Source organism: Chrysemys picta, chromosome 13 (genome assembly GCF_011386835.1).
Source record: "Chrysemys picta bellii isolate R12L10 chromosome 13, ASM1138683v2, whole genome shotgun sequence".
Lineage (NCBI taxonomy): Eukaryota > Metazoa > Chordata > Testudines > Emydidae > Chrysemys > Chrysemys picta.
The window spans coordinates 66,046-93,199 of NC_088803.1; the positions used below are offsets into that span (position 1 = coordinate 66,046).

At 59.4% G+C, this 27,154-nt stretch overlaps 2 protein-coding genes across 3 annotated transcripts in view; one reads left to right on the plus strand and one right to left on the minus strand.

Moving 5' to 3' along the window:
• Window positions 1–10,822, plus strand: part of RPGRIP1 (RPGR interacting protein 1) — a 31,930-nt gene extending 21,108 nt beyond the window's left edge. The window contains exons 12-23 of the mRNA XM_065566498.1: window positions 2,029–2,403; window positions 2,507–2,624; window positions 3,489–4,010; window positions 4,378–4,547; window positions 5,379–5,703; window positions 5,844–6,028; window positions 6,836–6,977; window positions 7,365–7,471; window positions 7,720–7,906; window positions 8,645–8,715; window positions 9,175–9,355; window positions 9,626–10,822. Of these exons, the coding sequence (XP_065422570.1) occupies window positions 2,029–2,403; window positions 2,507–2,624; window positions 3,489–4,010; window positions 4,378–4,547; window positions 5,379–5,703; window positions 5,844–6,028; window positions 6,836–6,977; window positions 7,365–7,471; window positions 7,720–7,906; window positions 8,645–8,715; window positions 9,175–9,355; window positions 9,626–9,741 (2,499 nt within the window). The 3' untranslated portion in view covers window positions 9,742–10,822. The remainder of the gene's footprint in view (window positions 1–2,028; window positions 2,404–2,506; window positions 2,625–3,488; window positions 4,011–4,377; window positions 4,548–5,378; window positions 5,704–5,843; window positions 6,029–6,835; window positions 6,978–7,364; window positions 7,472–7,719; window positions 7,907–8,644; window positions 8,716–9,174; window positions 9,356–9,625) is intronic.
• Window positions 10,043–27,154, minus strand: part of SUPT16H (SPT16 homolog, facilitates chromatin remodeling subunit) — a 19,066-nt gene continuing 1,954 nt past the window's right edge. The window contains exons 1-26 of one of the 2 annotated variants that reach the window (XM_065565286.1): window positions 24,800–24,967; window positions 21,864–21,956; window positions 21,523–21,693; window positions 20,709–20,861; window positions 20,404–20,550; window positions 20,000–20,151; window positions 19,499–19,671; window positions 19,212–19,302; window positions 18,805–18,878; window positions 18,376–18,488; window positions 17,802–17,867; window positions 17,355–17,453; window positions 17,027–17,142; window positions 16,519–16,672; window positions 16,041–16,168; window positions 15,562–15,697; window positions 15,322–15,448; window positions 15,133–15,251; window positions 14,856–14,981; window positions 14,446–14,558; window positions 14,065–14,140; window positions 13,631–13,800; window positions 12,207–12,336; window positions 11,796–11,925; window positions 11,381–11,458; window positions 10,043–11,107 (exon numbers count right to left, since the gene is read on the minus strand). In XM_065565286.1, coding sequence (XP_065421358.1) covers window positions 10,956–11,107; window positions 11,381–11,458; window positions 11,796–11,925; window positions 12,207–12,336; window positions 13,631–13,800; window positions 14,065–14,140; window positions 14,446–14,558; window positions 14,856–14,981; window positions 15,133–15,251; window positions 15,322–15,448; window positions 15,562–15,697; window positions 16,041–16,168; window positions 16,519–16,672; window positions 17,027–17,142; window positions 17,355–17,453; window positions 17,802–17,867; window positions 18,376–18,488; window positions 18,805–18,878; window positions 19,212–19,302; window positions 19,499–19,671; window positions 20,000–20,151; window positions 20,404–20,550; window positions 20,709–20,861; window positions 21,523–21,693; window positions 21,864–21,956; window positions 24,800–24,865 — 3,153 coding nt within the window. In that variant the 5' untranslated portion in view covers window positions 24,866–24,967 and the 3' untranslated portion in view covers window positions 10,043–10,955. Of the gene's footprint in view, window positions 11,108–11,380; window positions 11,459–11,795; window positions 11,926–12,206; window positions 12,337–13,630; window positions 13,801–14,064; window positions 14,141–14,445; window positions 14,559–14,855; window positions 14,982–15,132; window positions 15,252–15,321; window positions 15,449–15,561; window positions 15,698–16,040; window positions 16,169–16,518; window positions 16,673–17,026; window positions 17,143–17,354; window positions 17,454–17,801; window positions 17,868–18,375; window positions 18,489–18,804; window positions 18,879–19,211; window positions 19,303–19,498; window positions 19,672–19,999; window positions 20,152–20,403; window positions 20,551–20,708; window positions 20,862–21,522; window positions 21,694–21,863; window positions 21,957–24,799; window positions 24,968–27,154 lie in introns of those variants that run through there. The other variant, XM_065565287.1, reaches the window with a different exon arrangement.

The following is a 27,154-nucleotide window of genomic DNA, read 5'->3' on the forward strand; positions in this document are numbered from 1 at the left end:
GAGGAGTCAGGGGGACTGGGCTGGTCTCACCCGTCATGGCAAGTGCAGGGAAGCCATCTGTCATGGCAAGCACAAGGCCATATGTAGGGGAGTCAGCAGGTCTGGAGTGGTCTTTCCTCTCATGGCGACTGCTGTGTGCTATGCAAAGCTTTTGATACGGTCTCCCATAGTATTCTTGCCGGCAAGTTAAAGAAGTATGGGCTGGGTGAATGGACTATAAGGTGGATAGAAAGCTGGCTAGGTCGTCGGGCTCAACGGTCAATGGCTGGTAGTGGTCAATGGCTCCATGTCTAGTTGGCAGCCGGTATCAAGCGGAGTGCCCCAAGGGTAGGTCCTGGGGCCGGTTTTGTTCAATATCTTCATTAATGATCTGGAGGATGGGATGGACTGCACTCTCAGCAAGTTTGCAGATGACACTAAACTGGGAGGAGTGGTAGATACGCTGGAGGGTAGGGATCGGATACAGAGGGACCTAGACAAATTAGAGGATTGGGCCAAAAGAAACCTGATGAGGTTCAACAAGGACAAGTGCAGAGTCCTGCACTTAGGACAGAAGAATCCCATTCACTGTTACAGACTAGGGACCGAATGGCTAGGTAGCAGTTCTGCAGAAAAGGACCTAGGGGTCACAGTGGACGAGAAGCTGGATATAAGTCAACAGTGTGCCCTTGTTGCCAAGAAGGCTAACGGCATTTTGGGCTGTATAAGTAGGGGCATTGCCAGCAGATCGAGGGACATGATCATTCCACTCTATTCAACATTGGTGAGGCCTCTTCTGGAGTACTGTGTCCAGTTTTGGGCCCCACACACAAGAAGGATGTGGAAAAATTGGAAAGAGTCCAGCGGAGGGCAACAAAAATGATTAGAGGGCTGGAGCACATGACTTATGAGGAGAGACTGAGGGAACTGGGATTGTTTAGTCTGCAGAAGAGACGAATGAGGGGGGATCCGATAGCTGCTTTCAACTACTGAAAGGGGGTTCCAAAGAGGATGGATCTAGACCAGTGGTTCCCAAACTGGGGTTCATGAACCGTTACAGGGGGTTCTCAGGAAAAAATTCCCTAATGGCGGACAGAGCTGTCCCTAGGGACAGTGGGCAGCACGGGGCCAGCAGCCCGGAGCCCTGGACTTCCAAGAGCTAAGCAGATCAAAGCAAACATCTCTATCACACTGAGAAGATATAAACTTCAAGACTTATAAGAAACGGAAAGGGAGATGGATACTTTTTGCTGTTTTTTAAATTAAATAGGCAGCTAGTATTGTTTTTAAAATTATGATGAAGAACAAGTTGAAGCTTTGTTGTAACGTGCGCTGTTTGCATGGATTGCTCAAGACCTGAATGCTTGTGTAGGAGGAACTCTTTGAGTTGGCTTCTTAAATACCTTCATGCTGTTTTACATCTGATACTCCTTGATGAAACATAGGAGCCTTGTCTTATAACAGGCTTATTCAAAGCGATACAAGCTACAAAAGTCAGATCTTGGAAGAGTGTTGCCATTTTAATAATGTAATAAAAATACTGTATTGCTAAATAATAATTAATAAGCATGTCATAAAAACAAATTTTATATTTCCAAGATCACTGCTTTTATAAGTTATACTCAGGTAAAGGAGAAAATCCCTGGAAATATTCATTTTTAGGAGTGGGTTCACAAGACTTGACATTTTAGTGAAAGGGATTCACAGATTGTTAAAGTTTGGGAACCACTGATCTAGACTGTTCTCAGTGGTGGCAGATGACAGAACAAGGAGTAATGGTCTCAAGTTGCAGTGGGGGAGGTCTAGGTTGGATATTAGGAAACACTATTTCACTAGGAGGGTGGTGAAGCACTGGAATGGGTTACCTAGGGAGGTGGTGGAATCTCCTTCCTTAGAGGTTTTTAAGGCCCGACCTGACAAAACCCTGGCTGGGATGATTTAGTTGGGAATTGGTCCTGTTTTGAGCAGGGGGTTGGACTAGATGACCTCCTGAGCTCCCTTCCAACCCTGATATTCCGTGATTCTATGTAGGGGGAGTTAAGCATTTAGAGAGGCTGGGCCGGACCCCATCATGACAAGTGCTGCGGCCTGTGCTGGGAAGACAAGGGGGGGCTGGTCTGGGACCACGCGTCCCAGCGAGCGCGGGGGAGTTGCAGCCTTGGCGACTGTGGTGCTCCTCCCTCATTCAGCAGGGTGGGCGTGGCTCTTTCCTGCTCACTCCTAGCCCATCTCCTGCCCGTTTCCCTACAGCCCCCCTGCCTCGATAGGCTCCCCACCGAGACTGAGCAGGAGGCGCTGTTCACCCAGCGGAGCCTGAGCCGGAGACGCCATGAGACAGAAGCTGCCCATGCTGACACCATCTTGGAGCTGGAGAAAACCCGGGACATGCTGATCCTACAGCATCGCATCAACCGGGACTATCAGGTGGGGGAGGTGGGGGTGCAGGGGGTGACTGACCCCACCCGGGTGCTATGTCAGGCTGAGCTGTGGGATGAGCTGCTGTGTAACTGACCTCGTGTGCTGTCAGGCCGAGCTGAAAGGTGTGATGGTGCAGGCTGAACAGGAGAAGAGGGGACATGAGGAAAAGCAGCAGAAAATGGCGCAGCTCCTGGATCTGCGCAGCACCCGCATCCGCCAGCTGGAGGGTAAGAGCAGAGCCAGCCCCACCTGCCCCTGGAGCAAGTCTTGCCCCTGCCTCACTCATGACCACTGCTGGAAACAGAGCTGGGCAGGATGGGCCTTTGTCTGGACCTGTGCTTGTGTAGGGTTACCATATTTTAAGCCTCCAAAAGGAGGACACTCCACGGGGCCCCGCCCCTGCCCCCAACTCCGCCCCTTCCCCAAAGTCCCCGCCCCAACTCCGCCCCCTCCCCTGCTTCCCGCGACTATTTGATTCGCGGGAAGCCTGAAGCAGGTAAGGGGAGTGTGGGGGGAGGAGACGCGGCCCAGTTTGCCCCCCTCGCGTCTCCAGCCTGGGTCAGCCCGCCCAGCACTGCCGGTCCCCGGCCGAGCACCCCCGCCCAGCACTGCCGGCCCCCGGGCCCCCGGCCGAGCACCCCCGGCCGGGCCCCGCCGAGCACCCCCGGCCCGGCCCGGCGCCCCTGAGCCCCCGGCCGACCGCCGGCTCCCGAGCCCCCGGCCCGGCCCCGCCGGCTCCCGAGCCCCCGGCCCCGCCAGCCCCCATGTCCCGATTTTCCCGGATATGTCCGGCTTTTTGGGATTTCCCCCTGGACGGGGATTTGGAGCCCAAAAAGCCGGACATGTCCGGGAAAATCCGGATGTACGGTAACCCTATGCTTGCGTTCCCTGCCCCAAGAGGCTGTGCCAGGTCCCTGCATGCCCATGGCACTGTTCAGAGCGGGAACTGGCCCCTCAAGACCAGCTGGCTTTCTGTACAGCACTTGGGCTGGCAGATGGCTATGCTGGGCTTGTAGCAAGAGGGGGGAAGACAGCAGACAGGCAGTGGGTCACTCCTGTCAGGAACGGATAGGGGAGGGGGATTTGTACAGGCTATGCCTTAGGGATAGAGGGGGGGAGAAGATGGGGACATGCCCACCCCTCACAGGCCCCATCTCCTCCCCCAGAGCAGCTGAAGGATGTGGCCTATGGGACGTGGCAGCTCCCACTCCTGTGGACTGAGGGTGATGTGGATGTGGAGGAGGTCAAGGCCCCCGTGCTGCGGCGTGGTGAGAACCTGTTTGAGCTGCACATTGCAGGGGCAGTGCTGTCAGGGGAGGCACTGCAGCTGCTGGGGGAAGTCCAGCCCATCACCTTCTGCACCTATGCCTTCTATGACTTCGAGACACACTGCACACCGGTGGTGCGAGGGGCCCGGCCCCGCTACAGCTTCACGTCTCAGTATGTGATACAGGCTGAGCCCCTCTTCCTGCAGTACCTGCAGAGAGCTGCCGCCCGCCTAGACCTGCACCTGGCCACGGCTACTGACCACAGCACTCTGGCTTCCTGTTGGCTGCGCTTCCGGGAGGTTCTGGGGAGCGGGGAGCGCATGCATGCCACAGCGATGCTACATGGTAAGAGCTTTCCCTCTCCACAGTGATGCTCTACAGCAAAGAGCTCCCTGTGCCCTCTGCCATGGCAGCTGCTCAGTCAGGGCGCCTGGCCTTGTCAGGGCCACAGCTCGGCTGCATGCACAGTAAAGGCTCTCCAGCCACGGGAGTGTATACGCTCATCTTCCCTCCCTGGGGCCAAGGCTCGCCCTGCCCCAGCCCTTCTGGCATCAGCTTGGGGAATATGCCAGGTTTCTAACCATTCTTATGTCCCTGTGGCCTTCATGTCCTGTTACCTACTGCCCTAATTCCTTCTCGCTCCCCCAATCCCTATCCCCCGGCCTTTGTGTCCCGCCCCGCATGTCCCCCCTGCCCACTCCACACCCTCTAGGTCCGAGCGGTGAGAACTACGGGATGCTGGAGTATTGGATGAGGTTGTGCCTGCCCATGGAGCAGACCATGCGGCTGCACTGCGAGCGCACCAAGGCCTTGGGCTACTTGTCAGCCTGCATGCCCCAGGCCAGAGCTACCCAGCAGAGCAGGCAACAGGACAAGGAGGGGGTGAGGAAGCAGGGGCGTGCATGGGGGAGGAGTATGTGAGGGTAAATACACACACTCACACTGAAGGAAATGCACCCCAGAAAGGGGGAGTCTTATAGGGCCATGCCCACTGATACAGGATCCCGGTATGGACATATGCCCCCACAAAAGGGGCTCCCCATTGTGGCACACAACCACAGGGCCTCATAGAGATATGTGCTCCACACTAGAGCTCTCTGGCACATGTCAGAGCAGGATCCCTGTAAGGGAAGCCTCAGGCACTCTGGACACTAAAGTGGCTTTGTCATGGAGTGTGGGGGAGTTTGGACCCTGCACTCACTTCCTGCGATTTACTGTGACTTTCAGCCAGCCAGTAAAACGGGGGGTTTATTAGACGACAGGAACATAGTCCCAAACAGAGCTTGTAGGTACAACCAGGACTCCTCAGTCAGGTCCCTCAGGGGGGAGGGAGCTTAGACCCCAGCCTTGGGGTTCCCTCCGTTTCCCCCAACCGCTCCAAACTGAAACCCCGTCCAGCCGTCTCACCCAGCCGTCCCCCGGCTCCTCCTCCAGCCTTTGTCCAGTTTCCCAGACAGAAGGTGTTACCTGGCCTCATCCCTCTCCCGGCTCAGGTATTGTTACTCAAGTAAAGTCACCCCCTGCTATTCCATCCCCCATGCAGACAGTCCCAGTAAAACTAGACAACATTCCCAGGTCAGTTTGCCCCGCTCCCTACTGCGTCACAGCCTTCCATGTGGCAAAGCCGTGATTTCTATGGGATGCACTCTAGGCCCTCTGCTCACCCAGTTACCAGCCTTTCTCAGTCTCCCCCTCTAGGTCCTGGATGCTGAGTGGCTGTGGAATGAGCTGCAAGTGCAGATTGTAGGCTGCACGGGCCTGCGGGGTCGCTGGCTCAACACCCAGCCCAGCCCCTATGCCATGTACCGCTTCTTCACCTTCCCTGACCACGACACGCCCATCATCCCCTCCAGCAACAACCCACACTTTGGAGACCTGCGGACCTTCCCCATGCGCTCCACAGCTGAACTCAACCGCTATCTGCGTCTAGAGAGCCTCTGCGTGTACATCTTTGATGATGAGGATACAGAGCCAGGCAGTTACTTGGGCAAAGCACAGATCCCCCTGTTGCCTCTGGCACAGGGGCACTGTATCACAGGTGAAAGCCACTGGACCCAGATCCTCTATTGCTCATGAGGCACACAGCTAGGCACAGTTCCCCTGCCCCTGGCCTCAGTGCCTTGTGCCCAGAGCCCCACCCCCTGTGCCCCCTTACGCCTCCATTTCTCTACTCTGCAGGAGATTTTGTCCTCACCGACCCAGCTGGGCACCCCAATGGCTCTATCAGCCTCAGCCTGGAGTGGAAGCGTCAGTACCTGCCCCCGGGGGCCGCCCTGCACCAAGCAGCCTGGGCCAGGAAACACCAGCGTGAGAGACCCTTGGAGCAGCTGATTGAGGAAGAAAGGGCTGCACTACACAACCAGGTACAGAATGACCCAGCAGGCCAGAATTCACACCTGCCCCATACAATATCACCTTCCTGGTGAGGGGTTCAGTGAGGGAGGGCTGGGGGTCAGAACTCCTGGCTTCTAGCCCCCGCTCTCTCTTTGCCTTGCTGGGTGCTGCTCCCACTCCTGCACCCCAATAGAAAAAGGAGCAGGTTAGTGGGAATGGGGGGAAGCTGCCAGGCTTTGGTGTGACTGTGCTGTTCTGAACCCTGCTCAGGCCCGGCTTGCTCCCAGCATCTCGCCATCGCAGCCTGAGGGCCAGAGGAAGAAGCTCCATATCTTGGCGGTCAAGGCTGATGGATGCAGGGGAAAGTGGGGAAGGTGGAATGGGGAAGCCAGTAGTCAGACTCAGCCTAATCCAGTGCCAGCATCCAGTGGCTACACCCTGGAGGAGGGAGAAGAGGTGGCTCCGGTGGGAGATACTGCCGAGGTGAGAGCTGGGGAGAAGGGAGCAGGAAGCAGGCAGGGAGGGTGCACCAACCCAAGTCCCCTGCCCAACGCTCACGCCACACCCTGGGTAGTCAGTTATTTTTTTGTCAGGGTCCAAATTTCTTGGGCAAGTACAGTTAAGATCCGGACTCCAGAGAAACAGTTTTCACATCACAATAACAGCAATAAGATACAATGGTCTGTTCATGAGCGTCTGGCAGTCTGGATTTGGCCCGCAGGCTGCCTAGTGCCCCACACTGAACCAGCATCCAAGAGGGGGCAGTATTAATGGGAATGCCAGAGCTCCCCTGGCAGTGAGCTGTTCCCTGAGCCTGATGGGGTTTGTCTATGCAGGGGACACTGGAGGGGAAGGAGGCCCAGGCTGGCGAGGAGGAAGCAGAACACTCAGCTAAGGACGCTGAAACCTCTGCCAGGACCCAGCGCTTGGAGCCCAAATCCCTTGCACTGGACGTAGGCTCTGCTCCTGAGGACATGGGTACCAGCTCCTGCCTCCCATGGGCACCCAGCTGTCAGTGCCAACTGGCCAGACTACCCTAGGGCCCTGCTCAGCCCCTCATACTGTGCCAGATCTGACTCTAAAGGTCAGACTCACCCATCCCGAGGTGGCACAATGTAGAGCCATAGACAGGGGCATCCAGCTGTGGACTGGGGCTCACTGTGGTGGAGGAGGGAGACATGGCCATCCAGCTGCAGAACAAACTTAGAGATTGGCGTAGGTGCAGCTCTGACAGCTCTTACTGCAGCCAGCCCCAAAGCAGGCTGCAGCCATACTCTTCATGGCCCATGGTCCGGGTGGGAGGGCAGGGGGCGGGCAGGTCCATTCTAATTCCCCTCCCAGTAACAAGTACTCTGTTCCTGCCAGCCCCCGAGGAGGCCGGTGAGCCAGCGCTGGAGAGCAGCAGCGATGCACAGACCACAGACAGTGACGAGATTGTGGTGGGGACCAGCCTGGGGAGCCCTCCAAAGGTGGTAATGCCCCCACCCTGAGGCAGTGCTGGAGGAGAGGGTGCACAGACCCATGGGGGAGGGGGGAAAAGCCCTGCCAGGTACAGGAGAATCGGGCAGCTACAGCTTGTAGTGACATTGCTGAGCCCTTCTGGGTTCCGATGGGAGCTTGGCTTGGCCAGCCTCCCCTCCCGCTCCCCCCACAAGAGTTTGGGGCACTGCTTCCCGCCCTCTCAGGCCCTGTATGACCTGCTCTCACCTCATCCTGTCAGGACGTGGAGCGGATCCACATTGAGATTGTCTCTCTGAGTCTGCACCCTGAGGCTGAGGCCATGGCCAGTGAGCACATCCAGCAGCTGTACGTGGAGTACCACTTCCCAGGGGTGCCCCTGACGGAGACCCCCCTGTCCCTGCGCAAGCCCCAGTGCGGCGAGGAGATCTACTTCCACTTCAGCAAGGGTGAGCTGCCGTGGGGAGGGTCTGGCTCTCGCCCATCCCACAGCCCTTCCCCCCCCCCCCAGAGGCAGGGCAGGAGTCTCATGCCTTGTGGGGACAAATGGGTGGAGAGAGGAAAAGCATCTCCCCCCGCCCCAGGACAAGGCTCATAGCTAGTCCTTTACGCCAGCTGTACAGTGGATCACTCCAGGCCCAGAAGCGCTGTTGATGGGAAAGGGAGGCCATGACTGGTTTAATAGTGCCCCTTTCCCCAGCCCCCTCCCAGGGACTCAGCTCCCCCACTGACAGTGCAAGCTGGCAAAGGCCCCACCGCCCCAGCTCATGCGGCACCACTCCATGGGGTGCTGAGCAGCATGGCCCATGCCCGCCCCAGTGGGCTCCCTCCCAACAGGGAGAAGGTGGCACTGGGGGCTGGACCACTAACAGCTTGGGAACCAGAGCAACATGGGGGAACTTGAAGATGGGTTGACTGTCACCCTCTGACCCCAGGTGAGCATCAGCTTGTCGCCCTGACTCCTTCCCTTGGTGCCCCCCAGAGCATCGCCCTGACTCCTTCCCTTGGTGCCCCCCAGAGCATCGCCCTGACTCCTCCCCTTGGTGCCCCCCCACCCTTCAGTGAGCATCGCCCAGACTCCTCCCCTTGGTGTCCCCCCACCCTTCAGTGAGCATCACCCTGACTCCTCCCCTTGCCCCTCCCAACTGAGCATCACCCTGGCTAACAGCCTTGTGCCCCCACCACAGTGATTCAGCTGGACCCGGAGGGGGTGAGCAGCCAGCGGGAAATCCTCTTCTCCATGCTGCAGGCAGAGGAGGCAGGGCAGAGCTGGTGAGCAGCCTGGCTGGGGACAGGATTCCAGTCCCTTCCCCATCCCCGTACAGGGTCTTACAGAGCATGTTCCTGTAAGCGCCTGAACACTGCGACCACTATCGGCCCTGGGTGGAGCATGTGCAGGGGAGGGCTTGCAGCACGTGTGTGTTATATAAGAACATGCGCTGTAGGTTAGAGAAGGCAGCTCACAGGAACGTGCCGGTTGGTCTGTGATGGTCCTTAGCTCTTGGAGGCGTTTGTTTCACACAGGCCCAGCGTGCCCCCTCCCTAGGCAGCTCTGTCTCCCGCAGACAAGCTGTACACTTCCCCAGAAGGTTCCCTGGGCCAGAGCAGCAAAGCTGGCAGGCACAGCCCTCCTCCCTGAGGTTTTGGCTCCTTGAGATCCCCTGCGCCCTGGCCCACGAGCCCTTCAACTTGGCTTTTCTATGGGGAGCCAGGCTAGGATGGGCTGGCTGCAGGTGCAGGATCCAGACCCACTGCCCCCCCTTGCAGGCTGCAGTTCGTGGTGGTGAGCGAGCCCCTGCCTGGGACAGGAGGCGAGTGTGAGGACGTGGGCTTTGCCTACATAGACCTGCGTGAGATCCTGCTGACAGGCAACGATGTGCTGGAGCATGACCTCGATGGTGAGTGACTGAGTCAGCAGCACCCGAATGAGCCGTCTCCTGTGCCCCTGCACACCACCTGCATGAAAGGGGGCCAGGGGCCTGGCCACTGAGCTGGGATCTATACCCGGGAGCCAACCACCCTCCAGGTCCTGGGAGCTGCAGCAGTGCAAGTCCTGTCCCTTCCCAGGGCTGGGGGAGGCAAGTCCTACACCAGGCCCAGCCAGAGAATGGCCCTGGAGAAACACGGACCCTTCCCCTCACCTCTGCTCTCTTACCCACTCCCGGCAGTTGTCAGCCCTCAGGACCGCTCTGCCATCGGGAGGCTGAAGGTCTCTGTGGAAGCAGCTGCTGCCCTCTGCGCCATCTATTGGGAAGGGAGACGAAAGGCTGAGGAGGAGGAATGAAGGACCCATCAGCTCCCACAAGGCATGCAAGGACTTGGCACAGTAAGGTTCAAAGGGGGACCTCCCCCCACCTCAAAGCTCACTGGTGAAGGATGTCACCCCGCCTGAGCAGTCAGCACATGACTCAGACTGTGAGCGCCTCGGGGCAGCGCCTGGCCTGTCCCTGCTCTGTCTATACAGAGCCTAGCACAAGGGGGTCCTGGGACATGCCTGGGCTCCCAGGTGCTACCGTAATACAAACGGCAATAGGTGACCAGCGTCCCATCCCCGCTGACTGAACAGACTCAGCACCTGGAAAAGGTGAACTTACAAAAAAACATTTTATTGTTTCAATTCTCCAAAGTCGAAAATCCAAGAGCTATTGGCTATGAAAAAAAATTAGAGCCCTCCCCTGCTCCATCACCTCCCAGTGGCCTTCCTCACCAGCAAGGGCAGGTGATGGGGGCCATGGGAGATGACACGATAAAACCCCCCAAAACAAAAGCATCTCTCCTGCCAGAGGCTTGACTTGGCAACTGAGGAAACGAGATAAATACGGGACAGAGCCAGGCGAGTAAAAAACAAGAAGCTGGATCTTCTCAGGGCTAGACCACTCCCCCCACATGCACCCTGCTCCCGGCAGGGCTGGGCCACTCCCAACCCCTCCAATGCTGAGGAAGGCAGCAGTAGGGATGGGATGGACCTGTAGGCGCCAACCTTGCGCAGTCTCACCCCAGACTTGGTTACCAGCACCCTGAGGACGAAGTCCAAGACACTCAGAGATCCTCTGCGCTGGCTGTGTCTCCCCAGAGCTGTTGGGAAGGAGGGGATGATTCCATCACCAGATACTCCCTGGGGGGAGAAAGCACCAGCCTGCGCCATGGCCATGCCTACGCCTCACAGGGGAATGTGGGGGTGACTAAGGAGGGACCCCAGGAGGGAGTGAAGGGGGTGTGGGGAGCACATCACTGACATCAGCGTCCTTACTCCGAGAGTCCTCTTCATTGGCAGTGCTCATGTCCATGGTTACAGGCAGGCGGGGCCTGGAATTCTCACAGCTGATTGGTCCGTACAAATGGCCAGAAAAACTCAAGAAACAAAATGGGGAAAATTGAAAACAGGAAAAGACAAAAGTTTGTGGGTGAGGCATGGTGCCCCCCCCCAACCCTGGGATTGGCTGTTGAGCAGGGTCTGGTGCCCCAGGCTTGCCACTGGGGAGGGTCAGAGTTCACTGCCTACTTCCTCTTCTTCTTGGGGGGGCCCGAGCTGCGGCCTGGGCTGCGGCTGTGGGAACTGCGGCGGCTGGAACTGTGGGCTGGGCCCTTCCTCTTCCTGCTCAGGCTGCGGCTCTGCTCCTCCTCTTCCTCGTACCGGCTCTCCCGGTCCGCTAGGGGAGTAAGACGGGGGTCAGGGCATGGCTGTGTAACCCACCCTCCTCCATCCACCCAACTGCTGGACGGGTGAGAGGCTGGGTACCTATCCTTACCAACACCATCCACTACCAGCTCTCCTGTCCTACTGCAAGGCAATAGGAGGGGCAGGGCTCTGTCCCCTCCCACCATACCCATTAGGGGTCAGAGTGAACAGCGTGCCACAAGGAAACCCAGATCCCATGGCCCTGGTGTGCATTTGGCGAGATGTCTCAAGGGCTGGCACTCACCTTTCCTGGCCTCTTCCTCCAGCTCGTCCCAGTCCTTCCCACTCTCCTCCTCACTGCCCATGGATTCCTTGGAGTAATCTGCAAATGGAGACACGAGCTCAGACGATGTCCAGTGTGCAACCCCACCCCCCAGCTCAACCCTCTGTCCAATGGGGGGGAACTGTCCCCCTATACTGGAACGACAAGGGTCCCATCCCCACCTCACCCCACCCCTCGGAATGGGAGAACAGGTGGGAGGGGAAATCAGGCTGTGTGTGGAGAAGGGAGGGCTCCCAGGAGAAGGGGGGTAGGGGTGACTCCTGCTGCCCAGCAGTTGAGTACTCTGCCAGGTGACCCCTCAGGGTCAGACCCCCAGTGCAGAGGCTGGTGCCAAGAACCCCTCCACTCCTGGCCTAAGCTGCAGGGGCCTCCTCACCAGATTCCTCGGCCTCAGAGGAGTAATCTTCATCGCTGTCCTCTTCCTCCTCCTCATACTCATCCTCCGACGGGTTAAATGTCTCATCCTCGATCTCTGACTCTGACTCCCCGACCTCGGCATCACTGCCCTGGGGAGAGATTCCAGTCAGGAATCAGGACTCCTGGGTTCTATCTCCAGTTGTCACTGATTCATTGGGTGATCTTCAGTGATTCCCATAAGTCATGGGGGGCAGAGAGAAGTGGGAGTAAGATCAGATTAATTAATGTTCATTGGGCTCAGATACTGGGATGTCCAGAGGAAATCAAAAGAATCCCCCCCAACTACCATCCCTTTGCAGGGACCCCTCCCCTTTGCGAGAGAGCCCCCACCCACCCTCCAGGGGAGTCAGAGTCCCCTCTCCCCCCATACCTCTCCCTCGGGCTCCAGGAACGACCAACCCCCCTGCTCGAAGAAGCCCTCAGGGTCATCCACAATCGTCTTCATGATTTTGGTCCAGTTGAGGGACTGCACCCCCTCAGTGTACTTCAGGTCACAAGAGCTAGGGAGAAAGGAGAGATCAGTATCGGGTCCTGGGGATGAGGGGACTGGGGGGATGGTATCAGGAGGCTCCAGAATGGATAAAAATTGATGATTTAAAATAAATAAAGTCAGATTTTTTATTTAAATAGGATTTATTTTATGTAAAACTAAACAGGTTTACTTTTTTTTAAAAAATAAAGCTATTTAAAATTACGACAACCTATGTTAAGGCCTAAATTTACTATAATTTATTTAGATTAAATTTAATATTTTTTAATCAGTAAATGTTTGCTACCAACTTTTAAGGAAAGTTAAACCACTGAACTGGTGAAAGTAGCTGGTCAAGCACTTGGAGCCCGAGGTTGTTGAAGGCCTAACAGACGTTTTATAGCAGTAGCCTCTTCTGCAAGTGCAGAGAGAATATTTTCTTCATTTCAGTGCATTCAAAATTCAGTTCAATGACTAGTTTTCAAAGTTGAAAAACCTACTGGGAATTGGAAAAGCTTCCTTTGCTTAATTGGTTTTAAATGCAAAACACGTTTAGATAAACTTTGATATATTTTTTTTGCATGTATCCAGCACATTAAGACAGTTTATTTAACTAATAAAAAAGCATTTTACAATGGTTTTGTGCATTTTTAAATTGAATTTGAATTTCTATCCAAACAGAGCCTGACATTAACTAGAAGTAAAAAATCATCTTCAAGATATGGATCAGTCACCAATTTCTCACAGAATAAAAAATGTAAAATTACGAATCTGAATGACATGTAAATTGCTATCATTGCTTAAATAACGGTGTATAAATATAGCTAGTATGTCCTCCTGGGTAGCAAAAAGAACTAAATGTAGTGTAAAGGCTGTATTCAAGTTGCAGATCAACTTGTTTAATGGTTACTAGCCAATGAGAATCAACCTTTCTTTAGGGGAAAAAACCCTAAAAAGTATGAATGCAAAATACGATTAAAAATTGATTTAAATCATGATTAAAAACTGGTGATTTAAATTCCCTTGATTTAAATCAGAGTCCTGGTGTGTGTGGGATAGGCACCGGGAGAGGCGGCCCGGGGGCAGGGGGAATCCTCGGTGGGGACCCCCCATTTGATGACGTTGGTGGGTACAGTGAGGAGGCTGGGAACTGGGATTAGGGGGAGCGGGGGGATCAAGATCCTGGTGAAGTAGGTCTCAGTGGAGGGATTGGGGGGGTGTCACTCCTCAGTGGGACCCACCAGTAGATGGAATTGGTAGGTATGGTGGGGGATCGGTATCCTGATGAGGTAGGTATAGGGGAGGGGGACGATGGGGTCACTCACTTGAGCCACTCCTTGATGGGGTCGAGGGAGGCCACAGGGATGGCATTGATCATGGTCACTTTCTTGCTGTAGTCCTTGTAGACGATGACCATGTCAAAGTTCTTCAGGTGGAACTGGACTCGCTCAAAATGAATGAGCTCCACCTCGTCCAGCGTCACCACGAACGGAGGCTGGAGGGGAAGGGTGGGGTCAGGCCCAGAATAGAGAGCCTCTCACCAGCCCTGGGACAGAGACCCCCTGCCAATGGGGCCAGTAATCACAGGGGACGGAGCTGCACCCCATCCCTTCCCACCCTACAGTGCCAGCGCTTGCCCTGAGCTCCGCCCACCCCCATAAACACCCAGGCAGGTCCCTTGGGACACAGGTTTGTGCCAGGCGCTGAGGAGGGCAGGGACTGGGATGGGGGCACAAACAGGTCCCCCATGGACACTCACCCACTCAGTGCAATTCACCAGGGCACTGCTGGTCGGCTGGAGCAGGCAGGTGCTTCTGTAGGGGGCGCCATTGAACCTGCCAGAGAGAGCAAAGCCCAGGTCAGTGAGAGCCAGACCCAGCGTGGGGGGGAGGGGCGAGGGGGCAGACAGAGCCCCTGGTGGGCATCTTGTGTCACAGACTGTCCATGGGGCCCAGGGCCACAAACCCCCAGGTCCTGGAAGGGCACCTCCATGTCCCTGATCCCTCCCAAAGGTCCCGCAAGGGCACCCTCCACGCCCTTACTTCCCGACAGGTCCTGGAAGGGCACCCGCCATGCCCCTGCTCCCCCCATCCCTAGGGGTGCTGGAAGAGCACCTTGATGCCCTAGTTCTTCCCCTTACCCCAGGTCCCGAAAGGGCACCTCGAACTCCAGCTCCTCCTTGGTCAGAGCCTCCACCTTCTCGATGAAATTCTTAAAGGCCGTTTTCAGCTTGTGCCTCATCTCGCGCTCCATCTGCATGGGGCACAGGGACATCAGCCAGGCTCCCGGGGAGAGACCCCCCCTTCTGAGCCCCCCCACCTACCCCCTCGCCTCCATCTGCGTGGGGCACAGGGACATCAGCCAGGCTCCTAGGGAGAGGAGCCCACTAACGTACCCCCTCGCTCTCCAGCTGCAGTGTCAGCACAGCCTCCTAGGGACAGAGACCCCTCAGCCCAGTCCCCCATCATCTGGCACTCAATCTGCAGGGGCGGCAAGGTCAGCCTGGAGGCTGCCCCCCCCATCGCAGCCTACCCCGGCCCCACATCTCACCTGCTCGGCATAGAGGTCGTCGCGGTCATGCATGTGCTGGTGCTTGCCCAGGTCTGTGGTGATCTCCCCCACCTCGGTGTAGAACTGCACATCCGTGTGCCGCTTCTTCCCAAACATGATGGCGTTCTGGGGGAGTGGAGGGGAGGCATGAAGGCTCCACTGTCTCTCACACCCCACACCATCCCCCGGGTCAAACCCTGCAAGAGACCCCCCCAGCCCTGCACAGAGCAGGGCAAGACCAGGCCAGGAGGTGGTTTCTGGGGGCGCAAGGCCCTACCTTGAGGTGGAAGTGCAGCACGATGATCATCTCCCCGTCGCAGGGCTGGAACAGCGCGTGTTTGATGTTGTTGTACAGAATGTCGACCTTGTCTCCTCGCACGGACGTGAAGCGGAAACCTGCCCAAGAGACAGACAGTGAGAGGGGACCCTTGGGCTGGAGCTGAGCGGGCTGGGGAAAGGGCCCTACCATTGACGTGGGCCTCCAGCGAGCCTTGCATCCTCTTCTGGGCGATGTTGGGACGGATGTACAGGTCCTTTAGCTTGGGGTTGCTCCGGTTCAGGTTAATGATGAGCGAGTCTTGCTTAACTATGCCCTAGAGACACGAGGGGAGCCAGGGAGTGAGATCCCGCGGAGCACAGAGCCCCCCGGGTCTGTTAGTGTCTCTGCTCGACACCAGGATACGGGGCCAGCTTTCCCCAAGCTCACCTCCTTCTCCTTCTCCTCTGCCTCCCGTGTCTTGTAGCGTTTCTGCACCTCCTTGATGATGCGGAAAGCGTTCTGCAGGTTGAGTGCCGGCACTGTCTGCTCACCTGGCGTCTTCATGTTGGAGGCACGATACGTGCTGGGGGAGGCGCGGTGAGCAGTTACTGGGCGTAACAGCACTGCACGTATGCAGCCCCTGACCCCACAGGGCACCAGGGCGCCCAGCCCCCACAGGAAGCTGGTGCCCAGTCTCCCTGCTGCCCCATACAGCAGGCTGTCAACCTCCCCCATGTACAGAGGCCAAGAGACCAGGTCATACAGCCAGACTGTGCCAGAGCCAGGAGTCCCAAGTCTCAGCCCAGCCTGGGGCTCGAGGGGGCTGTAGGGCAGGGGTTGGAAAGCCCCCCCGGGGCAGCACGGGGACTGGGGAAAGTCATCCACGCAGTGGGCAGAGGGTGGGGGAGGCAGAAGGGAGCACTCACATCTCCTTGACGAAGGTGGCCTCGGGGTTGGGGAAGATGTTTCCCTCGTTGCGCCCCAGGGCACTGCCCGGGCAGTAGAAGTTGATGCGCAAGTAGGTGTAGTCACCCTCCACCGACATGCTGATGTTCTGCACCACAGGGAGGTGGGGGGGTCAGTCAGACTATGTGCCCTGAATGCAGCTGGGGCCTTCTCTGTACCCCACAACCATCTGTAAACCACCCCCCTCCCCAGCTCCACTCCCCAGAGCTCCTGCCTGTAACCCCCCCACTCCCCAGGGCTCCTGCCTGTATGGCCCCTAGAGACAGGGCCTCTGGAGGAAGTGGCCCCCACTTTCCTTCCAGTGGAAGAACCAACACCCCCCCTCAACCCAACAGGTTTCCTAACCCCGTCCCTGCCCCGTGTGCTGAGGAGTCACCTCCGTGCTGACGGTGGCCATGTAGAAGCATGCAGGTTCCCCATTACCCAGCCCCCCCATACCTTGATGGTGGCGATGTGGAAGGGCGTGGCTATGCCAAAGACTGGCATGATGACAGTCTCGTATTTCTTGTCAATGTAGATCTTCATCTCCCGGATGTGCGGCTCCTTGGGCATCAGCGATGGGTTCTTGTAGGAGACGTTCGATTTGCGGGCCCTGGGTGGGGTCGGGGAAAGATGAAACACCGCACGGCCACCCCCCTACCCCGGGGCTCCCAGATATCCAGCAGGGACACACAGCTTCCCTCTGAAACACAGCACAGCCCCCCGGGCCCCCACACACAGCCTCCTCCGAAACACGGCACAGTGCTCCTCGTCTGGCACCAGATATCCAGATCACCCACAGATACAGCGCTCAGCCAGCCCCTCTCTCTCTCACCCCCCCACACCCGACAGGTAGTACACCCGAGACCTACTCCACTTCTGGATCCACTCTCTGCCCCTCCGGGCTCCCCTCCCACTCACTTCGAGTCACTGCCCTCCCTGCCCCCGAGTTCCCCCCTCCACTCACTTCTGGATCTGCTGCTCGCCCTTCTGCTCCGTCAGCCGCCGCTTGGCCTCCTCGTTGAGCTGCATGGCCAGCTCTTTCTGGTGGGCTCGACGCTTCTCCTCCGCCGTCAGCTCATTCTGGGGGGAGCAGGAATGCGAGTGAGGCCCAGACCCCAGCTCAGCAGCCCAGCCATCACCCTGCCCTGAGCCAGCCCCGCAGCCATAAGGACGACTCATCCCCAGCCCCTCCCTTGTGCGAAATTAGCCCCCCAGCCCCCCTCTGAGCCGCAGGACCCCCGACAGGTGTCCCATGTCCTGCCCAGCTCCCCATGGCAGGAGGGGAACCGCACCCGCGTCCGCTCCGTCAGCAGCGCTGCTGCTCTGGAGCTGCGCCCCAGCAGGTCTTCAGCCTCGTCCTTCTCTTCCTCTTCCTCCTCCTCGTCTTCATTCTGTGGGAGTTGGACAGAATGGTCAGAGCTGCTGCCCCCACCCTTTACACCTCTGCCCAAAGTTGCCCCGCACCCTTCATCCTCCACCCCCCTGGAAGGGATGTGCTTGGAATTACGCTGGGGATGTTCGCTGCCTTGTATTCTACAGAACTTCAGACCAGAGGGTTGTAATGGTTCCTTCTGCCTTGGGAACCTACAAATCTATGAAATTTTGCCACTTGGGACCTTCTGTCATCCCCTCCCCTTGTCCACGCAGAACTCACTGCCCCCGAAGCATGGGAGACCCCCATGCCCTGCTCTGATATCGAGTCTGCCTTCCCCCCACCTCTCCCACATCCCCAGCCTCACCTTGAGGAAGATGCCAACGTTCTTGACCTTCTTCTTAACAGAGGTGAGGATGGCGGCCGGACCGTCCTTGGAGAATAAAGAGAGTCAGAGGGGGGAGCAGATGGCAGCCCATAAACCCACATGGGGGCAGAGACGCAGAAAATACTCACCCTGTGTGCCCCCCCACACCCACCAGCACAGTGCCCCCCAAATAGCCCTGTGCCCCCCCCACACCCACCAGCACAGTGCCCCCCAAATAGCCCTGTGCGCCCCCCCACACCCACCAGCACAGTGCCCCCCAAATAGCCCTGTGCGCCCCCCCACACCCACCAGCACAGTGCCCCCCAAATAGCCCTGTGCGCCCCCCCACACCCACCAGCACAGTGCCCCCCAAATAGCCCTGTGCGCCCCCCCACCAGCACAGTGCCCCCCAAATAGCCCTGTGCGCCCCCCCACCAGCAGTGCCCCCCAAATAGCCATCCAGCACTACCCCCCACACCCACCAGCACGGTGCCCCCCAAATAACCTTGCAACCCCTCCCCCCACCTCATCCACTAGCACGGTGCTCCCTAAATAACCTTGCGACCCCACCCACCTCATCCACCAGCACGGTGTCCCCAATGAACAGTGCATATGTTCGCTCCTCTGGTTTCTTCCCCTCCTTGTTGGTCAGGTCGGAGAAGCCCACGTTGATGCTGAATACCATCCCTGCCAGCCAGATGGGAAAGGGGGTGACACGGCTCAGAGAGATCCAGGCTGGGGTGGCAGGGCCCGGGGGACATGCAGGGAGGGCAGCTGTCGCCAACCAGTCCACATGCACAGGGAGCAAGGCGCACGGAGCTATCCCCTCCCCTCATAGGCTTTAGGGAGAAGAGCTGCATGGGGTGGGGGGTGGTGCAGGGCCTGGGTACCTGACTGTGAGGACAAGGGGGTTTCTCCTCATAACTGAGCTGGCTCTGAGGGCATGGGGATGCAATGGCATCAGCGGGAAGGGATCTGTGTGTGGGGGGGGGTGGGGTCTCACCTTTCTTGAGCCGGTGCTGGTTCTTGCTGTTGATGACGAGGGAACCTTCTCTGAACTCTATGCCCATGGCAAATCTGGGAAGAATCCAGCGGGCAGTTGCGTTACCCATAGCCACCCTCTGGCCCCGGAAATGCTCCCCGCCCCACAAACCTGGCGCATGTCCCTGCCCTACACTAGGCTTGGCAGGGATTGCAGGCATCACGCCAGCAGGAGCCTGGCGCCTCGCCCCTAAGCCAGGCTGAGCTGTGCAGGCCCTGGGCGCATGGGGGCTGGGCTGCAGCTGGAACCCAGAACAGGGTTCTCTTCCCCTAGGTTCTGGGTGCTCACGCTCAGCAGACTCAGGGGGCAGTGCAGGGTGTGCGGTGCATGTGGGTTTGTGTAGGGGGGGTTGGGGGGCGGTTTCTTACCCCAGGTTCTTGGTGATCTTGTTTAACAGCTCTGGCTTCTGCTTCTTCACCACATCCATGACAGCAGCATAGACCTCGCACAGCTTCACGCCTGGGGGAGTCTCAGCATGAGCACCAGGCAGCGCGATGTCCTCCCCTTCCCTCCCACGTGGGCCAGGGCAGCATCATGCGCCGCCCCCCTCCACCGGGGCGGGACAGTGCGACATCCTCCACCGCCCACCCTTCCACTCATCAGACAGCATGACCTCCCCCCCACACTTCCCCATCACCCCCCCACCCCTACTCACCATGCCGCAGCTCCTTGAGCAGCTCCTCCTGCAGCTGCAGCAGAAAGGTGTAGTTGTCCTGCACCTCCTGGGGCGGGTCCACCATGAGCGTGCGCACCAGGTTGGAGCAATAGGATTTGTAGCGGATGCCCATGGCGCAGGTGATGGCCCCGAAGTGCATGTGGTTCTTGTCGCTGGGGGATGGACAGAGAGGCGGATTTCGGGGAGGCACTAGTCATGGGCTGGGCGTGGGGTGTCTGGGGGCTGAGCCAGGAGTCCCTGGAGCTTGGAAAAGGCAGGGCCAGACAGACCAACCCAACCCAGCCAGCAGCACCAGCTCCCCGACTCCTCTCTAGAGACTGTTCCCTTTCAGCCAACAAGTCTCCAGCATTGGGCGGTTCTGGGGCAAGCAAGGCCTGGCCCTGGCCCTCATCTGCCCGTTCAGCAGCGGTAGGGGTGGGACGGCTGCCTGACGCTTGTACTGGGGTGGAGGAGAGGGCTAGAAGCCCTGCGGGCACTGACCTGACAACGCTGAACTTGAGGTTGTAGTTGCCGCCGCTCTGGATGATGGGGGGATAGCACATCTCCACCGTGGAGGGGTCAGCCCCTGACAGGTACTTCTTCTCCTCGATGGCCTTCTCCACCGACTCTGCCAGCTTGCTGTGCCGCACTTTCTGTGGGGCCATGGAGACTTTGAGTAGGAACAGCCAGACGGACCGCAGGATTCGCCAGCGTCCCAGGCCCAGAACCAATTCAACTCTCAGCCATGGCTCACTCCCTACCAGCTCCGCCCCCCCCCCCCACCAGGCCCGCCCCCCTGCCGCGGCCCGCCCCCCACCTCCCAGCCGCAGCTCACCCCATACCAGCCCCCACATCCCAGGCACAGCTCACCCCACTGCACCCCTGGGACCTCCCTACTCTCTCACCTCGTCAGCGTCGACAATCTCCATGACCCGCTCCTTGAAGAATTTGTTAAAGACCTCAGAGGTGATGGCAGCCGCTTTGCGCATCAGGTTCAGTTCCCCATCCTCCTTCACTGCAATAGTGTAGGCTACGACTGCGCTGATATCAACCTGTTCCAGAGACAGGGAGGGAGTGAGGGGGGCAGGTAGGGCTCCCCACATCCCTGCCTCAGCGTAAGGCCAGAACCGCACTGATATCCACCTGCAGAGCCAGAGACGGGGGAAGGGAGGGGAACGCTCCCCCCCACCCATCGTGCCCCCCAGCTCACCTTCTCAAACCCCTCCTTGCTGAGGCAATCATTCCAGCTCTTCATGAACTCCCCGGGGAACTTGTCCTTGCTGAAGACCCCGATGCGCTTCCCGTTCTTGCTGCCCTTCAGCGCCTCGATCATCTTCTCAAAGTTCCCCTTGTTGCTCTCGTTCTACAGGGGCAGGGGCAGGATTAGTCCCCCGAGACGGGAGAGTGGCATTAGGGAGGCGGCAGGTTGCATCACCAGAGCCCGTTTGCTACCCCCAGTCCTTCACCCTGCCTCTCCAAGCAAGCCATGAGCGCAAGGCCCTCATCAGCTCTCCCTCCAGCCCAGCCCACCACACCATCAACATCCCCCAATTCCTCCATAAGCAGCGACCTCAACCTCCTCCCAGCCCAGTGTGCACAACCTTCAATTTCCCCCGACTCCCATGGGCTCAACCTTCCCGTAACTTTCAATGGGTGCAGCACAGTGCCCTCATATTCATTCCACAACTCTCCACCCCTCAGCATGCACCACCCCAGCCCGGTCTTGACACCCCACCGCGCAGCACCCCCAGCCAGCCGCGCAGTGCCCCCGGCAAGCCCGGTCTTGACACCCCACCGCGCAGCACCCCCAGCCAGCCGCGCAGTGCCCCCGGCCAGCCTGGTCTGGCCACCCCGCCGCGCAGCACCCCCGGCCACGCCCAGCCTGGTCCGGACACCTTGCCACGCAGCGCACCCGGCCACCCCCAGTCCGGTCTGGCCATCCCGCGCCCCGGCCACGCCCAGCCCGGACACCTCGCCATGCAGCGCCCCTGGACACCCCGCCTGGCTGCGCCCAACACACTCACCTTCTCCCGCACGAGCAGCGTGATGGCCGGCACGCCATTGGCATTCTCGCTGCCTTTGCTGTTGGCAATCTGCTTCAGGAACTCCACCTTCTTCTTGCTGGCCATGAACAGGATCTTGTCCTCACAGAAAACCATGATGGTGTCGGTGAGCTCGTAGCCAAAGAGCCACGTCTGCGGGAAGGGGAGCCGTGAGGGAAAGGAGTCACTCCCTCCTTTCCCCATGGCTCCCCATCAAAGACTCCCCCCGCTCCCCATGAGTGCTAACCCAACCTCCCCTCTGCTCAGCGCTTTCCTCGTTCCCAGCCTCAACAGCATCCTCCACGGATTTCCCTCCTACTGACCTGCAGGGCAGTGGACTTGGCATAGACAATCTCTTCGTCCACCCCCACCGAGACCACGATGGCGTCGACATTGGCATAGTCATCCTCTCCCTTCTGCAAGGGAAGCAGAGGGATGCTAATCAGAAAGGCTCATTTGACCTCTTTGGGCTCTCAATGACCTGTAGCCTCAGAGGGGCAGCCCAGGGCTTCGAGGGGTAGGGAGCAATTGTAATGTTTGATACAAATCTGGAGGGTTCTCAGAAACGACAGAGCAGAAACCTAAGGGGAAGGTTGTGGATGGGCAATGAGGAAGGAAGAGTGGTTAGCAGAGATGAATGAGAAAGGATACAACAGCTGACTACTAAATTGGACAGAGAAGACTGTTTAGCCTAAGGGAGTTAGGGACCCAACCTGCAAATCAATGACTGCTGGGCACCTAACTCCCTTTGAATATCCTAGCCTCTCACTTGGGCAGAGATGGCCTAAGTTACCTGAGAGATTTGGATACCCTACTCCCATCAAAGTGAACAGAACTGGCACCCAAATCCCGTAGGCACGTTAGAAAAGCTGAAACTCATGGCACATTTCTAGGTTCTGGGTAGCAGAGAAAAGCCTGGGAATGTGACTCACGTGCTACCCAAAGACCTAGAAACCAAACAGCAAAAAAACAAAAACAAGACACCAAAGTTCATTTAAAAAACAAATCACCATTTTAAGGCCATCTCGTGATTTTGGAACATTGGGAGCTGGCAAAAGAGCCCAAAGAATCAGCTCACCACTAACAACCCCTAGGCCCCCCCAAATCAAGGTGGGAGCTTCTAGCAGTCCAAAGTATTTATCCAGACCCCATTCCTGTAGTATCCGAGCATGCCGCAATCAAACAGATTTATGCCCACGTACCCCTGCGGAGTAGGGTAGCGTCCCCATTGTACTGGGAGGCTAAGGGACTGGTCCAAGCGCTCACAGACAGTCTGTGGCAGAGCAGGAAGTTGAGCCCAGCCCCCCAGAGTCTCAGGCACCCTTTGATCTAAACACAGCTCCGGTGGCTGCTCCACCTTCAGCTCTGTGCTTAGATCACAAAAGACTTGGGGAGGCCTCTTCTGTGCAGCAGCTAGCGCGATGGTGCCCCAGTTCCCTACTGGAGACTGCTACATGTTCAATAAACACAGGTGGGGGGGGGGCTGCAGAGGCAGCAGAGCTCAGAGCTGGGCACATCATCACTAGCAGCCAGCGGGACTCCTCATGGGTAGGGAGCTCATTGCAGCATAGTACCTCTCTATGGCGGATGAGAGCATTATGTGGGGTGGGAAAAGAGAACCCCTATACTCCATAATGGCCCCTCACCACTACCAGTGCCAAAGTCCCCCTGCCACTGGGAGCCCTTGGGGCCAATTCTGAGCAGTGACCCCCGCCCCCAGATGCGCTGCCTTGCTCCCAGGTTGGAAACAGGAAAACAAAGTTAGGGGACATCCTGTGGGTGAGAGAGAAGTTAGGGCCCCCTGGATGTTGGGGTGGGTGGGCCAGGGTGTCTCTCGCCCTTCTGAACCGAGGGGACTGTGCTGGGGGGCCCAGGCCTAGCCCCAGCCAGCAGGGGGAGATTGCTCCCCAAGAGGAGGAACTAGGGGGTTCTCTTGATCCTGGGGGCATCGGGGCTGCACCTGGGGATCTCTGGGGACTAGGCCTTGGCCCGGGGGGAGGAAAAGGGGACCCCCAGAGCAGATCCAGGGAAGGGTTCCCCAGCAGGGTCTCCCCTAGAGATGTTGCAGGACAGAGAAGATCCCTGGCTGGGGGGATGGGGGGTGCTCAGGCCCGGGAAGCCAGGAGTCTCTGCATGGCAGGTGTCCCGGGTGGGGTCCCCATGGCGAGTCCCGGTGTCTCAGGGGCAGGGGTCCTGGTGGAGGATCCCGGAGGAGAGCTCCCAGAAGTGGGGTTCCAGGAAGTTCTGAGGGGCTGCCGGGGGGGGGGGGGGGCAGGGATGATCGAGACCAGGAGGGGAAAGGGGGCAGGGAGGTCCCGGGGGGCCGAGTCCCAGGGGGCCGTCGGGGTGGGGGGGGGGCGGGAAGAGATAAGCGAGGCCAGGAAGAGAAGGAGAGACGGGAAGGTCCCAGGGGGGCAGGGAAGTCCCGGGGAGCTGCCAGGGGTGGGGAAGGGATAAGCGAGGCTGGAGGGAGAGGGAAGGTCCTGGGGGGGGGCTCTCAGGGGGGCGGGGAGAGGTCCGGGGGGGGCTGCTGGTGGGGGGGGCGGGGATAAGCGAGGCCGGGGGAGGGGGGACAGGGAGAGGTCCCGGGGGGCCGAGTCCTGGGGGGCTGTTCGGGGGGTCGGGGGGCTGCTGGGGGGGGCGGGGATAAGCGAGGCCGGGGGGGGAAGAGGTCCCGGGGGGGGGGGGGGGTACGGGAGCAGGGAGGTCCCGGCGGGAACTGCCGGGGGGGGGGGGGGGTACGGGAGCAGGGAGGTCCCGGCGGGAACTCCCGGGGGGGGGGGCGGGGATAAGCGAGGCCGGGGGGGGAGAGGTCCCGGGGGGGGGGGTACGGGAGCAGGGAGGTCCCGGCGGGAACTGCCGGGGGGGGGGGGAGGTCCCGGGGGGGGGGTACGGGAGCAGGGAGGTCCCGGCGGGAACTGCCGGGGGGGGGGCGGGGATAAGCGAGGCCGGGGGGGGAGAGGTCCCGGGGGGGGGGGTACGGGAGCAGGGAGGTCCCGGCGGGAACTGCCGGGGGGGGGGGGGGAGAGAGGTCCCGGGGGGGGGGGTACGGGAGCAGGGAGGTCCCGGCGGGAACTGCCGGGGGGGGGGGGGGGGGGAGGAAGAGGTCCCGGGGGGGGGGGTACGGGAGCAGGGAGGTCCCGGCGGGGACTGCCGGGGGGGGGGCGGGGATAAGCGAGGCCGGCGGGGGGGGGAGAGGTCCCGGGGGGGGGGGGGGTACGGGAGCAGGGAGGTCCCGGCGGGAACTGCCGGGCCGCACCTGCCAGTTGCCATAGAGACGCTTGACGCGGCGGTAATAGGCCTCGCGGTCCAGGCTCAGCGCCATGGAGACTCCGGCTCGGCTCGTCCCCGCGCTCCAGGCCCCGCCGCGGCCCCTCGCCCCCGGAAGCGCCTCCTGACACCCCGCCTCCCGGGACCCACTTCCGCTTCCGGGCTGGCGCCTCGCGCCCGCGGGGCTCCCCCCCCTTTTTTTTTTTTCGCGGTTTCCCCCCCCCCACACTTCCTCCTAAAACCGCGCGGCCCCCGCGACGCCCCGCCCCGGGCACGTGATCCCGCCACGCATGCGTAGCCTGGACACGCCCCTTCCCGCGTGATCAGCACGTGGTTACGCCCCGCGCGCCCTCGACCACGTGACACCCTGGCTCCCATGCGGAGCCCCCCGCCCCGAAACGTGATGCGCGCTCGAGAGGGGGGCGGGCAGGCCCCCCCCCCCGTGAGCTATGGCGGGGGGGGGGGCAGGGGGGGCCCGGGGCCAGGCTCGTCTCCCACCTTGTGGCCCTGGAGGAGGCTGGGACAGGCAGCCCAGGCTGTGGCTCCAGCGAGGGGCAGGCGCAGGTCCTGGCCGAGGGCGGGGAGCAGCCGGGGGGGGGGGGGGCGCTGCTCACACCCCCACCCCTCCCCCCCAGGGGAAGGGGCAGCAGGAGGGAGCCAGACCCAAAGGCCCAGATCCGAGCCAGGCGCGAGGCCGGTGGGGCCAGGGCTGCTCACAGGACACAGCTGCTAGGAAACCAGGCAGAGACTTGCTCCCTCTGCCCAGCCTACAGTTCCTCCACACCCACAGCATAGGCCAGCCTTAGGGGTTTTTTTTTTTTTTTTTGCACATTTTGTTTCTTTTATTAGAAAAAAAAATCCAACTACAGGAAGCGCTAACCCAGGCAGCCCCACCCCCCACCCGCTCCAGCCACATGGCAGCCCCCCACAGGGTCCCGGCCCCACCACAGCAGCCCCTCCCCACCCATATTACACAAGACATATTACATATTTATATAAATATAGCCCCCCTACCCCCCCCCCCATACAATACAGCATTGAGCCCTGCACAGCTGGGGCTGAGGATAGGGGCTGCCACCCCTCGAAGGCCAAGTAAGGAGCAGGGATGCACACTGGCCGATAATGCCGCAGGTTGGGAGGTGACCCCAGCTGGGGTCTCATACTGGGGTGCAGTTTTACTGGCCAAGCCCACATACATCTAGCCCAGGAGGCTCCCCTGCCCCAGGACAGGGTCTGTGCCCATTCCCATCATCCCAGGCCAGGGCAGAGTCCCCCCCCCCCGTACACTGAGCCCCAGTAGGGGAAGAGGATTGTTTGATGGATGCTGAGGGCCCACCATAGGGTCACTCCAGCCATCCCCCACACAGTCAGTAAGTTCCAGTCCCCTCTTCCATCTGTTCAGCTCAGTCGCCCCCGTCATTAGCACCATCACTGGAGTCCGAGTTGGCTGGCATCATGGGGTCATCGAGCAGGGAGAAGTCCTGTTCTGAACTGGCGTAACCCTGAGATAAGTCATCTATCTCATCCTCCTCATCCTCTTCCTCATCAGGCTGCGGGTGCCCCAGGGAGCCCAGGTGCACGTGCGGGCCTGGGGGATAGCTGCCATGGCCCAACCCTGGGTGCAGCAGGGATCCAGAGGAGGAGGCTGTAGGGAAGGGCATATAGGGCAGGGAAGAGCCAGGGGCTGGTCCAGGCTGGAAGGGACTATGTAAAGACAGGGGCCCCATAGCCCCCAGCTGGCTCCGCCCAGCCCCACCCATCAGGGATACCATCTTGGACAGTTCCACACCAGCCCGGCGACCCCGTAGCTGTTTCAGGCCCCCCTCGGATTCCAATGGCCCTGGCAACAGCCGGCTCATCACAGGGTCAGTCATGAAGCCCTGGGAAGGGAGAGAAAGGGGAAGAGTTAATGCTGCAAGGCTGCCCCCCCCAGTCCAGTACCCAGTACTGCTATGGGGCTAGCCTGCCCCCAGCAAGGACAGTGGACCCTTCCGCCCCGCAGTTAGAGATCCCCCACACTGTCACACCCCTCTCCCAAGGGAGCAGACACCATGACTGGAGGGATCTGGGGGATGAAACCCAAGGAGAGTCCAGGCAGATACGGACCCAGCCTCTGGGCCTGCCCTTGCAGGGGGTTAGAACAGGCTGTATGAAGGTGAAGGGTAAAGGTGGGGGGTAGATCAATGGGAGGGGGCCAGGTGAACGCTGGATGAGATGGAAGGGGGTAGATAGGGAGGGGTTAGCACCTGCCTCTCACCTTCTTGCCGTTGTGGGAGCCACTGGCCCCAGGGCCCTGCTCCAACCCCGGCAGGCAGCTCAGCTCTACTGTGCCTGTCTTTTTACA